Source organism: Plecotus auritus (genome assembly GCF_963455305.1).
Source record: "Plecotus auritus genome assembly, chromosome: 5".
Taxonomy (NCBI): domain Eukaryota; kingdom Metazoa; phylum Chordata; class Mammalia; order Chiroptera; family Vespertilionidae; genus Plecotus; species Plecotus auritus.
In genome coordinates, this window is record NC_137776.1 from 155,483,531 (window position 1) to 155,498,387 (window position 14,857).

General features: G+C 51.7%; 2 protein-coding genes across 6 annotated transcripts; one reads left to right on the top strand and one right to left on the bottom strand.

Annotated features, from left to right (window-relative positions):
* The first annotated feature begins 2,100 nt into the window (after window positions 1–2,100).
* IL11RA (interleukin 11 receptor subunit alpha) lies at window positions 2,101–12,248 on the top strand. Of its 5 annotated transcripts, XM_080670914.1 has the most exons (15): window positions 2,134–2,200; window positions 3,282–3,467; window positions 3,896–4,059; window positions 5,570–5,669; window positions 5,956–6,016; window positions 7,011–7,180; window positions 7,313–7,427; window positions 7,580–7,612; window positions 7,698–7,864; window positions 9,099–9,262; window positions 10,099–10,240; window positions 10,565–10,684; window positions 10,801–10,897; window positions 11,141–11,223; window positions 11,846–12,248. In XM_080670914.1, the coding sequence occupies exons 4-15, from the start codon at window positions 5,570–5,572 to the stop codon at window positions 11,860–11,862; spliced, it is 1,269 nt and encodes a 422-aa protein (XP_080527040.1). In that variant the 5' UTR covers window positions 2,134–2,200; window positions 3,282–3,467; window positions 3,896–4,059; the 3' UTR covers window positions 11,863–12,248. The 5 variants fall into 5 exon arrangements, with proteins under 5 accessions (XP_080527039.1, XP_080527040.1, XP_080527041.1 ...); XM_080670915.1 differs by lacking the exons at window positions 2,134–2,200; window positions 3,282–3,467 and adding an exon at window positions 2,203–2,267; XM_080670913.1 differs by lacking the exons at window positions 3,282–3,467; window positions 3,896–4,059 and having other exon boundaries at window positions 2,101–2,200.
* Window positions 12,249–12,360: 112 nt separating this feature from the next.
* Window positions 12,361–13,230, bottom strand: CCL27 (C-C motif chemokine ligand 27; the record flags this gene model as incomplete). Its single annotated transcript, XM_080668308.1, has 3 exons — window positions 12,990–13,230; window positions 12,713–12,845; window positions 12,361–12,517 (listed from the first exon to the last, which is right to left on the bottom strand). The coding sequence occupies exons 1-3, from the start codon at window positions 13,057–13,059 to the stop codon at window positions 12,361–12,363; spliced, it is 360 nt and encodes a 119-aa protein (XP_080524434.1). The 5' UTR covers window positions 13,060–13,230.
* Between the last annotated feature and the right edge of the window lie 1,627 nt (window positions 13,231–14,857).

Consider the following 14,857-nt stretch of genomic DNA (forward strand, 5'->3'; position numbering starts at 1 on the left):
AGCTTGGCTTTGCTCCAGCCCACAGGGGCTAAAGGGGTGGGTAGGGAGCGTGTACGTGGCTTTGTATCCTTGGCTTCTCCAGACTTCCATGTGCAGCATGTATGTGCAGGCTCTACACACCTCTGTGGTCCCTCCCTGTGCCTCGTCACTGCACAGGGTAATAAACAGCTATGGCAGGAAAGAGGCTGCCGAAGTTAGGAGCCCCAGGGCCTGAAGGATGGGATGGTCTTTGGAGTCTAGCCCAGGGGTGGGCAAACGGGCCGTAGTTTGCCCACAGCTGGTCTAGCCCCACCCTTCTGGACCTGTTTCCTTGGGAAGACTGTTACTGTGTGGGAACAATAGGCATGAAACCCAGGAGACCTGATGCCACCTAGTGTCCTTCGAACTTTTAGGTGAGGACAGGGCTTGTGAACAATGCAAGGATGGCCAGAATGCTCTTTGTTTCCATTCTTCTCTTAAGGGAATTGAGTCTCTGGGAGGGGAAATCACGCCAAGGCCAGACAGCGGTGACCTGGCCCAGGAGAACCCTGCCTTCCAGTCCAAGGTTCTTTCTTGAGACCCTGAGGGGAAGGGTCTGGGACTTGGAGTGTTGCCCTGGTCTGGAAGGAGCGCAGACAGACATGGTACACATTTTCCTTAAGCCCCCAGTGACTGGAGAGTGGATGAGAACCCTGTTTCTTTTTTTTTAAATTTCTTTATTGATTAAGGTATTACATATGTGTCCTTATTCCCCCATTACCCCCCACCTCCCATTCATGCCCCCACCCCCCTGTTGTCTGTGTCCATTGATTAGGCTTACCTGCATGCATATAAGTCCTTTGGTTGATCTCTCCCCCTTACCCCCACCCTCCCCTACCTTTCCTGATGTTTGACGTTCTGATTGATGTTTCTCTGTCTCTGGATCTATTTTTGTTCATCAGTTTATGTTGTTCATTATATTCCACAAATGAGTGAGATCATGTGATATTTATCTTTCTCTGCCTGGCTTATTTCACTTAGCATAATGCTCTCCATCTCCATCCATGTTGTTGCAAATGGTAAGAACTCCTTCTTTTTTACCACAGTGTAGTATTCCATTGTGTAGATGTACCACAGTTTTTTAATCCACTCATCTGCTGGTGGGCACTTAGGCTGTTTCCAAATCTTAGCTATGGTGAATTGTGCCGCTTGAACATAGGGGTGCATATATCCTTTCTGATTTGTGTTTCTAGTTTCTTGGGATATATTCCTAGAAGTGGGATCACTGGGTCAAATGGGAGTACCATTTTTAGTTTTTTGAGGAAACTCCATACTGTTCTCCACAGTGGCTGCACCAGCCTGCAATCCCACCAGCAGTGCACGAGGGTTCCTTTTTCTTCACATCCTCGCCAGCACTTGTCATTTGTTGATTTGTTGATAATAGCCATTCTGACAGGTGTGAGATGGTACTGCATTGTTGTTTTGATTTGCATCTCTGATGATTAGTGACTTTGAGCAGGTTTTCATATGTCTCTTGGCCTTCCTTCTGTCTTCTTTCGAAAAGTGTCTATTTAGATCAGTTGCCCATTTTTTGATTGGAGAACCCTGTTTCTTAAGGCACTCACCTAAACCCTACAGAGGTTTTAAACGGAACCATTCCCTACACCTTTGGGCTGCATTTTGGAATCATCTGGGGAGTTTTAAACAATACTGATGCCTAGGTCCAGCCTCCAGAGCTTCTGATTTAACTGGTTTGGAGTGTGGCTTGCAGTTTTAAAACTGCAATATTCAGCAAAGTTTGAGAACCTAAGCCCTACACCATTCTTCCTTATTTGGAGTCAGGGGCACCTTAAGCTTGTCCAGTCACCTGTCCACTGGCTCCTGAGCCACTGAACTTAAGGCTTTGTTTGTGGACTGTAGGTAGGGGGAGGGGCCTGAAAGATTTCAATTTTGCTGTTCCTGGAGGACAAGCCTTCAGGCAAAAACCCAGGAATCCAGCCCTGGCCTCTGTCCCCTAGCAGCCTCCTCGGTCCGGGACGGGACAGGAAGTGTCCGGCAGAGGTGGGGGAGGAGGTGATTGGCAGTTGGAGGCTCCAATGGGCCGGAACCCCCCCTATTTCACCCCTCTCCTTCCATTGGTGCCTGGGCGGAGCCACCCCCATAGCGGGCCCCAGGGCTGGATGGAGTAGAGGCCGGGGCAGAGGGCGAGGGCAGAGGGCGCTGGCGGCGGAGGCCGCGGAAGGTGAGGCCTGGTGGGGCCGTGGGCGTGCACGAGGAAGCCTTGCCAGCAGAGGGCAGGGCAGGGTGAAGTACGATGAAGGGCTCAGTGTGACTGAGGGGACTGTCAGTGTGTGTGTGTGTTGTGTGTGTGTGTGTGCGCGCGCGCGTGTGCGTGTGCGTGTGTGTGTGTGTGTGTGTGTGGCTGTGAGGCTGTGTGTGATGATGTCTGTGTGAAGCTCCGCAACTCTGTCACTTGTTGCAAGTGCCAGCTAATGTAACTGTCATTGTGCATGTGGCTGTGCCAGGGATTATGTGTATATGTGTCAATGTGAAGTTTTTGGTGAGAGCCTGGGTTGTGTGTTTGTGCGTGTGAGAGGTCCTGTGACCACATCGGGGAATGTGTTTTGGGAAGGTCTCTATGGGGTTTAAGATCGTTTCTGCCAGTGTAGAGTGGGTGGCTGGGTTTGTGTAAGCCAGAGTGTGACTTCAGGAACGGCAGAGCAAGGACTCGTAGAGTAAGAGTGAGACTTGTACTATGTGTGTATCCTGTGTCCTAAGTGTTAGACTGTGTGGGAGCGGAGCTGTGTTTATATTTGGGGGATCAATATAAACACAAGGGGACTGACCTTTCTACCGATGTCCCCATAGACAGAACCATTCCCAACACATTTGGCTTCCCCTCCTTTCTGTGCTCACGAGTCCCTGTCGCTGGTGTATTGCTTCTTATTTTCTGTTTCTCTGTCTGACTCCGTTTCCTTATATTTATTTCTTTAAAATATATTTGTATTTATTTCAGAGAGGAAGGGAGAGGGAGAGAGAGATAGAAACATCAATGATGAGAGAGAATCATTGACCGGCATGGCCCACACTGGGGATGGAGCCTGCAACCCGACAGGGAATTGAACTGTGACCTCCTGGTTCATAGGATGAGCTCAACCACTGGGCCATGCCGGCTGGGCTCCTTATATTTCTTTTTCTCCCCCTACTACTGTTTTCCTAGAACTATGGCTCTCTGCCTCTCTTCACAGTTTTGTCTCCTCTGGTATCTGCGTATCTGTTTTATAACTCTGCCTCTCCGGTTCTTTCATCTCTGTCTCTCTCAGCACTGCTGTGCCTGATTTTCCTGTTCACCCTTGTCTCTTCAATTACCTGCTGCCCTGTAACAGTGATGAGATCTGGGATCTGCCGTGATAAGAGCTTCCTGGAAGATGGGGCCTAAACTACGATGAGAAGGATGAGAAGTTGCCTTTAGGAAATGCTATGACCCCATTCCAGAGACAGAATGCTAAGTGTGTGCATGTGACTGTGGGAGGAAGAGTAAGATGTGTATATCTGTGTGAGGGTATGGGTATGTGTAAATGTAAGTGTCTGAGTCTGAGTGAGGATATCTGAGTACATTGGTGTGACTGTGAGTGGCTGTATCTGAGAGTGTGTGTCTGAGGGTAAGTGTGGGTCTTGTGTATCTGGCACCAAGGGACCAAAGGCATTTCCTGGTGCTGGGGCCCAAAGAGTGGAGGGGGAGGTGAGAAATGGCTGGAACATCCAGGGGCGGGGAAACTGGACTCTTTGGCTTTTCTTTATATCCCCCAACCTGGGGCCTCCCTTCCCCTCAAGCACATCCCCTGGCTGTGCCCTCAGGAAATCTTTGCTAGGGAGTGAAAAGAGTGGGCGCACGAGTATCTGATTTTTTATTTGATTGTGTCCATGTTTGTTCAAGGGGAGTATCTTTTTGTTGACTGCGCCTGGTGAGTCCACGCGTGAGTGTGGCTGTGTCTGGCTCTGTGAAAACGTGGGGAATCTGTCACTGATAGGGACATAAGCAGCCCTCCTTTCCCTCTTGCTGGTCCTGGCTGCGCCTGTGGCTTCCTTTCCAGACTGGGGGTAGGCCTCTTCCCTTCCCAGGGCCTCGGATGGGAGGAGGTTAAGAGGGTGGGAAGGGAGGAGGGAGGAGAATGGGGTTGAAGGCAGGAGGGGGGAGGGGGCTTGGCTATGAGTGGCTGAGATCCAGCACTCAGAGGGGCGGGGGTGGGGAAGGGGGAGGAGGAGATGATTCTGGGGTCTCAGAACCGTGGAGCTCAAGACGGGTGCTGTAGCTGGTGGGAGGAAGTCTTGGAGGCCATGGACACTTAGCCACTGGGATCACCGAGGTAGGGTGGGGCTGAGCAGGGTAGATGTGGCTGGGGAGCCTGGGGTGAGCCACTGGAGACCCAGACAGTCACACAGACACATGGAGGTCCCTGTTCTGCTCTACTTGGGAGGGGTCTGTAGCCCTTGCCCAGGACCCTTTCCTCATCTGCCCTTCTCCTGTCCCCATGGCCACTTCCCCACTGCCTTCCTTCTCCTGCTTCCCGTCCATCCAGAATCCCTCTCTCTTAGCACCTTCCAAACCCCATATACACATAGTTGGTTACTTCCCCAGCCTTCCTGAATTCCTGCTGCTCCAGCTCAGCTCTCACCTCACTGAGTCCCACCTGCCCAGTCCTGATCTCTGAGTATCTCCTGGTCCTGTGGACCCCACCCCAGACCCCTGTCCCTGCAGGCTCCCAGCTCCCCTCAGACTCCTCTCCCTTTCCCGCCACCCTGTCTCCATCTGCTGGCTCCTCGCCTGCCCCCAGCCTCTGGCAGCAGCCAGGGCATCTGGATCTGCTTAACTCTACAGCCTGAGCCTGCACCCTAGCCCCATCCAGCCTCATAGGCTTGAAACCAACAAGACTTCAGAGTCGGCCCAGATGAGTGGCCCAAGGAGCCAGAGCAGGAGGCCAGGCAGGCCCAGGCGAGAAAAGGTTTGGCAGCTAGAGCAGGGCTAGGCTCCATGGCAGGAGTACAGGGTGGGCTTAGACCCACCGTGACAGTTCTAGGGTGATGAGGGCTGCCTCAGGTCAGTCAGAGGCAGTGATTAGCCTTGGGCCAGGTGGATGCCAGGATTCCTAACAGCTGGATTGGAGGAGTTAATAGGAATGACTGAGCCGGTGCTGGCATTTGGTGCCAGGGGTGGGCGCCAAGGGTGGTGCAGGGGGGTGGTGCTGGCACAGTCTCTCGCTTCCAGCTTTTGTTCTGGGCCCTAAGCCCAGGACTGAGATGGAGACTGAGGGTGTGTGTGTGCTTGTGCGCGCACAGCACTGTGTATGTGTGTGTGTGTGTGTGTGTGTGTGTGTGTGTGTGCGTGCGCGCGTGCACGCCCACGCGCAGGCTTAGGGCATATGCACAGCACAGGGATGTGTAGTGGAAAGGGGGATCTTAGATCAGATCCCCCAGTGATTTCTGAGATTCTTACCCCAACTTGGTACCTCAGTTTTCCTCCTAGAAAGCCACAGTTTAGAAGAAGAAGAAGCTGAAGTTAGCCTCTTATCTTGGGGTTACGGGTTTGCTGAAACTGCCTCTCCCCCCACAGATGAGCAGCAGCTGTTCAGGACTGAGCAGGGTCTTGGTGGCTGTGGCTACAGCCCTAGTGTCCGCCTCCTCCTCCTGTCCCCAGACCTGGGGCCCCCCAGGTGAGAACCCTGCTGCATGAACCCAACTCTGATTTATGGCTTGCCACCCTCATTGTGGCCCCCACGCCAAATCTAATCTGTGACCCCCAAACTCCTGACATTCAACCTGGCAACATCCCCTTTCTAACCTGTCCTTGGACCTCTGTCTCCAGATTATAACATGATACTCTGACCCAGTGACTCTACCCAGGGCTTAAAAGTCTACTCCTTACCCCTTCACTCTCATAAAATGGGGTGTTTGGGGAGAGGGAAAGGAAGAGCCTCTCCTCAGAAGTGCCCTCCACAGGGGTCCAATATGGACAGCCTGGAAGGTCCATGACGCTGTGTTGCCCTGGAGTGACTGCTGGGTAAGTGCCCTCCTGCCTGTTGGGGAGACACTCATGACCCTTTCTTGACCCTGCCCAGTCCTCATGCCCCTCCCACCTTTGCCCCGTGTCGTGTCTGTAATCGTCACCTCTGTATCTGTCCTAATCTTCAAACCATCCTTATTCATCAGACAATTTCAACCAACATGTATTGAGCACCCGCTAAGTGCCTGGTCTGTTCTAGTTCCTGCGATACAGCAGTGCACAAGCCAGGCAAGACGTCAGCCCTCATAAAGCTTACATCCTAGTGGGGCAGTCAGACAATAAGCAAATAAGAATCTTACCAGCTAATAATACCTGCTGGGCAGAAAATTAAAAGACAGTGCCCTGGAAGAGGATAACTGAGTGGTTCCTTTTTATTGGTAATCAGGAAAGGCCTCTCTGAAGAAGTAACATTGAAGCTGATTTGTGAAGGTCAGGAAGGAGGCAGCCAGGCACAGATTGAGGTAGAAGCATTTCTGTCAAAGGCCAGTGCAAATGCCCTGAGGTGGGAATGAGCTCAACACTTTTTTTTTTTTTTTAACTTTAGAGTGAGGAAGGGAGAGGCACAGAGAGATAGAAACATTAATGATGAGAGAGAATCATTGATCGACTGCCTCCTGCATGCCCCCACACTGGGATGGAGCCCACAACCTGGGCATGTACCCTGACCAGGAATTGAACCATGACCTCCTGATTCATGGGTTGACGCTCAATCACTGAGCCACACCAGCTGGGCGAGCTCAACACTCTTAAACAGAAAAAAGACTAACTGGTCAGGATGGGAGTACAGTAGGTGAGGGGGTGGAAGGGGTGGAAGGAGGAGCTGAAGAAGGAATGGAAGGCAAGGGCTAAATTACCAGAGGCTTTGTGAATCAGCAAAAGGAGTATGGGTTTTAATGCAAGTGAGTGAGAAGACAATGGAGAGCTGTGGCATGGTCCGACTTACACTTTAACCTTTCCTCTGTCTATCATCACCACCTTGTCTCACCCGCAGGACCCCCGTGTCCTGGTTTCGGGACGGGGAGACAAGGCTGCTCCAGGGACCTGACTCTGGGCTAGGGCATGAACTGGTCCTAGCCCGGGCAGACAGCACTGACGAAGGGACCTACATCTGCCGGACCCTGGATGGTGCACTTGGGGGCACAGTGACCCTGCAGCTGGGCTGTGAGTTGGGGAGGGAGTATTGGGTGGCAGTGATGAGACATGGGGCTCCTGAGGGAATCAAGGTCCTGAGTAAGCCCTCTGAGATGGGAGGTTGGGGACTTCTCAGTCTCCAGCTGCACCCTCTGCCTCTAGACCCCCCAGCTCGGCCTGTTGTCTCCTGCCGAGCAGCTGACTATGAGAACTTCTCTTGCGCTTGGAGTCCCAGCCAGGTCAGCGGTTTACCCACCCGCTACCTTACTTCCTACAGGTGTGTGCGTGATGGGGCGTGTAGGTCTATACATTTAAGTGTGCCAGCACAACGTGGGTATGGGAGGCTGGGAGGGAGGTCCCGAGGAAGGCCTTAGAAAGAGGGAGGACCCTCTTTTCCTACCTGACCTCAGATGGCCCCCTCCCTGCCAGGAAGAAGACAGTGCCAGGAGCGGATGGCCAGAGGTAGGACATGAGGGAGAGGATGGGGGCTACAGCTGTATCCCACAATGAGCATTTCCAAAGCCCAAGACCACTTCCTCTCTCCTAGGACAAGTCCATCTACAGGGCCCTGGCCGTGCACACAGGACCCCCCAGGGGCTGCCCGCTGTGTGGTCCATGGGGCAGAGTTCTGGAGCCAGTACCGAATCAATGTGACTGAGGTGAACCCCCTGGGAGCCAGCACACGCCTGCTGGATGTGAGCTTGCAGAGCATCTGTGAGTACACAGCCTTAGAGTCCCCCAGATCCCAACCACAGAGACTCCAACAGACTCCAGAGTACAGATATCCCAACACAGAACTCCCCAGGGTGCCCAGACAGTTCCCTCCCAACATAGACCCCTGTTTCAGCACACAGATGGCCCCTGTGGAGACCAAGAAGCCAAAGCGATCAGAGCCCAGGATCTTACCTCAGCCTCTAGAGCAGTGGTTCTCCACCTTTCTAATGCTGCGACCCTTTAATACAGTTCCTCATGTTGTGGTAACCCCCAACCATAAAATTATTTTTGTTGCTACTTCATAACTGTAATTTTGCTACTGTTAATGAATCGTAATGTAAATATCTGTGTTTTCTGATGGTCTTAGGCATCTCTGCTAGCGGTTCTCAACCTGTGGGAATCACAGAGTTATAAAACAGATACTGAGAACATTAGGAACTGTATTAAAGGGTCACGGCATTAGAAAGGTGGAGAACCACTGCTCTAGAGGCTGTTGCCACTCCCCACTCCCCACTCCCCACAAGTCCTTCCTAGCTGCCTAGCCTCAGAGCTGTCTCTCTGCTTCTGAGCTCTGAGCTGAAGGCAGCCATGTCTCAAGTCCTCCCTGTCCATTGGAAGCCATTACTGGCCCCTCCTTCCTCTTGATCTGTACATGGGATGGGGGCATTAAAGCTCTGGCTGGAATTTGGGCTAACTCATCTTCTTCCTTGATGGAAAGCAGGGTTACTTTTTAATCCACTCTGCAGCTCTAGCTGTTTTGGCTCTGTATTTAGAGTATCGGCCTTCAGACTGAAGGGTTGTGGGTTCGATTCTGGTCCAGGGTACGTACATCAGTTGCAGACTCAATCCTTGGCCCAGTTAGGGAGTGTGCAAGAGACAATCAATTGATGTGTCTCTCTCACATCAATGTTTTTCTCTTTCTGTCTCTACCTCTCCATTCCACTCTCTCTAAAAGTCAATAGAAAAAATATCCTCGGGTGAGGATTAACAAAAAACAAAAACAAACCACTGAACAAAGCTTTCAAAAACCTGTCTCCAGATCTCAGCTCATTTTATAATAAGGATAACAGACAGGTCCTGAGAATAAAAGATGATCAAGCTTAAGATTTCCCCAACCCCTTGGAAGTGCCTCCTTCAGGTACCTTTAGGCACACACCCACCTTCCCTTCGGAGGTGGTGGGTAAGGGATGGATACCTGTCACCTGCCCTGACTTTGTGTCTCCACCACCCACAGTGCGTCCTGACCCACCCCAGGGGCTGCGGGTAGAGTCAGTACCTGGTTACCCCCGCCGCCTGCGTGCCAGCTGGACATACCCTGCCTCCTGGCCCCGCCAGCCCCACTTCCTGCTCAAGTTCCGGCTGCAGTACCGTCCAGTGCAGCATCCCACCTGGTCCATGGTGAGGCCTGGAGTGTGTCCCAGGGCTGTGGGTCCTGTCTCTGGTTTCATGTTTCTGGTGTTCTGCATGGATTTCTGGCATTGGCAGGTCACTGGAGCCTTGTTGCCTCCCCATAGAGAGGGCTTCCCATGGGCCAGGCTTTGTGCTGGGTGCTGGGGTTGCAGCAGGGAGCAATAAACCAAGCCTCTGTCCTGTGGGATGTAACTCTGATGTAAGCCTATCTGTGGGAAGGCAGCAGTGGCTTTTTAAAAATAACTTTTCTAGGAAAAGAAGTGTTGTGCTCACTTGGGCAGCACATATACTAAAATTGGAAGTGTATTTCATCCAGAAGCACATCCTCATATGCCCAGATACAAAACACTCATATCCCAGATAAAGATAGTGGTGAATTCCCACCTCGGGAGATGCCAGAGGTTGGCCGCATCACGTCTGGGGAGTGGCTGCCTCAGATAATAACCAATATTTATTGAGTGCTGTCTGCCCACCAGGCACCAAGCTACACATTTGTATATGCATTATTTCACTTAGGTGTTTTCACCTCTGTTTTACAAATGAAGGAACTGAGGCATAGAGAGGCTCAAGGTTACCCAGGAAGATTTGAACCCAGGCAGTCTGGCAGCACAGCCTGTCTATATAAACACTATGTAGTTTTGTCTTCCAAACACTGTGTGTAGACCTGATACCACCAGCCACTCTACCTGAGGCCCAAATGGCTCTACCAGGCTGATAGGGACAGGACAGGGAGGAAGGGGTACTCTGCAGACTGGGGCCCCGGGCCAGGGAGGTTCAGTGCTTATAATTTGGATAACTCAATGGTGAACCATCTTCACCGCCAGGTGGAGCCAGCTGGATTGGAGGAGGTGATCACAGATGCTGTGGCTGGGCTGCCCCATGCTGTACGGGTCAGTGCCCGGGACTTTCTGGATGCTGGCACCTGGAGCGCCTGGAGCCCTGAGGCCTGGGGGACTCCAAGCACTGGTGAGAGACAGAACCAAGGAATGCACCTTATCCCTCAGCTGGACAGGTTGGCACGAACAGGGCTGCGTGGCACATGCCCCACCCACATAGGCCTGGCAATTGCTGTTCCAGGCTTCAGCCTTGGATGCCTGCAGTCCTGTTCTAGCTTAAGCCCTGCTCCTCAGCCTCCACCCCTGTTACATCTCCAGAAATTGACTCTGGCCTTTCAGGCTCCACTTCCTAGGTGCCCCTGTGTCCAAGCCAGACCCTGGCTTCAACTGGAAGACCCTGGCCTCTGCCTCTACCCTGTGTGGACAATTCTCCTCTGGTCTTGCCTCTCTTCAGGGCCCCTACCTAAGGAGATACCAGCTGGGGGTCAGCCATACATGCAGCTGGAGAAGGAGCCTCAAGCAGACAGCCCTGCTCCCCCAAGGCCCTCCCTTCTGCCAGACCTACAGCCACTTGGTGAGCTTGGGTAGATGGGCAAAGGTGGTAGAGGATGGGAAAGTTCCAGAGAGAAGGGGGCACCGAGTTTGGTCAGGCTCACTCTCACCTGTGACCCCCTCCCCCTGCCCCTCCAGTCCACAGGGACCCCCTGGAGCAGGTAGCTGTCCTAGCATCTTTGGGAATCTTCTCTTTCCTGGGACTGGCAGCTGGGGCCCTGGCACTGGGGCTCTGGTAAGTGACTGTTATTGGTGCCTTAGCCTCTGATCCCACACAGATGCTCAGATACCCACAGACCATACCCTTTCCCACCCCTCATGACTTCCCACTGAACATGATTCTGGAACTACTTTTCTTTCTTCTCCTCAACTTCATGATTCTCACTGATTCCTCTCCTAACCTTTCCTAATAAACCCTTTTGGAGGAGGCTGAGATGCCCCACATTGTCAGGAAAACAGCTGCCTTTTTATGCTCCAGGCTGAGGCTGAGACCAGATGGGAAAGATGGACCCCAGAAGCCTGGTTTCTTGGCCCCGATGATTCCAGTGGACAAGCTTCCAGGTGAGTAGGACCTCCAGGAGGTTTGGCCTTGGAGATGTGTGCCCTCATTGTAGGCCCATCATCATAAGGGTATTGGGAATCATAGTTGGGTCTCCTCATTCTTATGATGTCTGGGCTTAGGGACGGACCTTTCATTCTTGAGTCCCTGGGCTCAGAGTTGGATCCCTTCCCTCTCTTGCAGGGTATTGGGCACCTAGATTGACTCCATCCCCATTTTCAGTGTGCTAGGCTCAGGGCTGGATATCTATCTTTACTCTTGGGGTGTCTTGGATCAGAGCTGGGTCCCTCCTTCTCTTATTCTTTTTTTAAAACTGATTTTTATTTTTTTATTTTCTTGCATGTACCCTGACCGGGGAATTAAACCCGCAACCTGGGTGTGTTGGAATGATGCTCTAACCAACTGACCTACCTGGCCAGGGCTTCTCCCTTATTCTTGATGTGCCTGCACCAGAGCTAGGTCCTCTCCCTCATTTTTAGGGTGTTGGAGCTCATTCAGAGCTAGGTTCCCCTATTCATTCTTGGAATATTAAGCTCAGAGCTGGGTCTCCTTCCTCATACTCAGGGTGTCTGGGCCAAAATCTAATCCTATTATCTCCCTTAATTTGCCTTTTCCTTTTTCTAGGAGCCCCAAACCTATAGAGAATCCAGGAAGACTTCAGCTAATTCTACCTATAACTCTGTGTTGCTGGTTTGGATGGATGGACAGATAGAACCCAGGCAGGACAGTGGATCCTCATGAGGGGAGGTGTCTCAGCTGAAGTTTTGTTTGGAGCCCATTTCTATGAGACTATCTGTTCCAACTTGTCAGATGAAAGGTACCTGGACCTCTGATGTTATCCCAGAGCTAGAGATCCACCAGTGGAATGTTTATAGATGTGTATATCTGTGTCCATGTATGCCCATGTGTATGTGAGGCAGCGAACATGTGTTCTCTGCATGTATGTATGTAGATATCTGGGGAGTGTGTGTGGGTCCTTGGCTGTTTGCCTTGTCCTTGGGGGTTGTGAAGGTGTGAATAAAGAGAATGAGGAGGTTCTTTGTTTATTTACATGTCTCCCAGCTTCAGGTTCAGGGCTCACAGGAGAATACATAGAATTTGGAGACCACAACCAGAGACTATTGTTCAATACAGCTTTATTATTTTGACTGTTGGGGGTCCCGGTCCATTTTCCCTATTAGGTCAAAATTCAGATTGGGCAGAGTCCCCTGGAACCTCCTTCCTTGGCGCTCAAACCATCGAGCCAGGCTGCGGTTCTGGGGGTGGATGCAGACACTGCGTCGAGACAGGTGAAGCCTGGGAAAGGAAAGGCCCAAAGCCATGGTCATAGTTGGCAGATTAGGTTAGGGCCCAGGGGTTAGGGGCAGAGGCCAGATGACAACCAGAGCTGGCATCCGAATTAGCAGTTGGGGCTGGGGTTGGGATCTGCATTAGGGATTGGGACTGGGGTCAGAGTCAGGGATCAGTATCAAGGGCAGGGTCATAGCTCACACAAAAGCCTGGAGGTGACAGTCCCCATTAGCCTCCTGCAGTTCCACCCCGATGACCTTCCTCAGTAGCTTTCTTGAGAGTGGCTGCCGGTAGAGCTGAGTACAGCAGGTAGTGCTGGATGGCAGTAGCACTGCTAGGGAATAATGGGGCCACATGTTCAGAGGGCTCCTGACCGAAAACCTCTCAATCAGACAGCTGGAAGCTGGACTTCCTGGGCCCCTTTTCCCTCCATCCCATTCACCCAGATCCCTGGCCTTCTAGACTCCCAAGCACTGACCTGCTCCCGAGTCTGGGATCAGAAGCAACAGTAGCAGCAGGAGGCTGATGGTGGGTGAGGGCTCCTTCATGCTGCGCAGCCTGGATACTTCTTTCTCTCTCCTCCTTCTCCCCTATCTTTTATCTGGATACCTTTAACCTGGGGCGCCAGGTGAGTCAGCGGCAGGTGAAGATGGATTTCTCATCCTGTGACTCCTGGGCTCTGGTTGCCACAGACCCCTGTGCCAGAGACCCCTTCCTCTTTTAGGAAAGCCTTTTCCCATGGGCTCCTAAGCCCTGGGCAGAGAAGCTGGGGAGAGGGATAGTGCATGATGTGGGGCCTGCAGTGACTGAATAAGAGCAGCCAAGAATGAATCCTCAGTGGCATCCAAGGATGGACATTCATACTCATATACCCATAGCTACACATTCACAGTCACACCTCACTCCATCAACCTCACATGGTCAGACAACCATAGACAGAACTATGCAGCCCCAATTATACTCAAAATCCCACTGCCACACAGCTGTTTTCACAATATTCCAGTCAGACTAGCACACACAAATTCTGATGGGGGTGTTGTGGGTAGGGTGGAGCTGTGGGCAAGCCAGCACAATTTGCCTTCATTTTCCCCTCCCCACTTCCCGTCCTAGCCTGCTTATCTTATCAGGAGAAATTGATGGGAACAGGTCCCTCAGCAGGCGTGTCTGGGAAGGCCCCTTTGGTGGTATTTGGGGTGCATTGGAGATGTTGAGGTGGGGGCTGCTTTCCCTAGCAAGATGAGACAGGAAGGAAGGGTGGGGTGGGTAAGGAGGGCAGATGAGGGAAGATAAAAGTTCTTTGGTGCCAGGTTGCTGCTAAGGTAAAAACAAACAAACAAACAAAACAAAACAAAAAAAACAACACAAAAAAACCAAGAAGTCTTTCTGTTTTTGCCGAGTCCTGTCCCAGAAATGCCAGCTTCTTGGCAAAAGGGGCCTGGCCTGGGGTTTCCATACTCAGTCCCTCCTTGGCTTATTGAGACATCAGACTCAAGAGCTCAATTACTTCTCTTTTGTTCTGTTCACATTCTAGCTTCTCTCCACTGTGGGCCTGGGAAAACATTCCCTTTCTCCACCCAGGCTCAGTAATACCCAGGAACACCTATGCCCTCTGCATCCGTCTTCTTGCTAACACCCCAACCTCCCATCTACTTCCTGTCCCTTCTCTTCTAAGCCTTCACTCCCTGCTTCCCCTTATCCCTCAAAGAGAAACTCCTCCTCCTGTCCTCTCCAGGAAGCTGGGAACTGCCTAGGGCAGTGGTTGGCAAACTGCGTCTCTCGTCTCTCGAGCCACATGCGGCTCTTTGGCCCCTTGAGTTTTTAGCAAAGGCCAGCTTAGGAGTACCCTAATTAAGTTAATAACAATGTACCTACCTATATAGTTTAAGTTTAAAAAATTTGGCTCTTAAAAGAAATTTCAATCGTTTTACTGTTGATATTTGGCTCTGTTAACTAATGAATTTGCCGACCACTGGCCTAGGGTGTTTAGTGCCCCTGGCAACTTGAAGAATTTCCCACACCAGGTCTGGGGATTTCAACTCTCAAGTCCTGCTCAGTATTTGAAACATAAACTGAGTCATAACCCAGTAATCAACTCCTTATCTAGTTGTTGCAGGAGTGCCGTCTGCAGCATTTCCGCTGTTTTAACCTTCTGTGGGGCAGGCCTTCTCTTGGCCTAGGGACTCACACCTTTGCTGGGCAACTTGTTCTGCTGCAGCAATCAGGAGGGACGATCGGCTCCAAGAGCAGAAACTAGTCCCCCTCTCAGGCTGAACAATTGGAGCTTCTCCCTCCTGTCCAGGGTGGAACTTGAAGGCCCTTCCCGGGAATTGCCTTGTGGATACTCAG

Excerpts from the sequence above, each read along its gene's own strand:
- IL11RA (XM_080670913.1), top strand. The coding sequence starts at position 5,570 with ATGAGCAGCAGCTGTTCAGGACTGAGCAGGGTCTTGGTGGCTGTGGCT. Across the intron at positions 7,613-7,697 it reads CCAGGAGCGGATGGCCAGAG|GACAAGTCCATCTACAGGGC; the intron begins GTAGGACATGAG and ends CCTCTCTCCTAG. Across the intron at positions 7,865-9,098 it reads TGTGAGCTTGCAGAGCATCT|TGCGTCCTGACCCACCCCAG; the intron begins GTGAGTACACAG and ends CACCACCCACAG.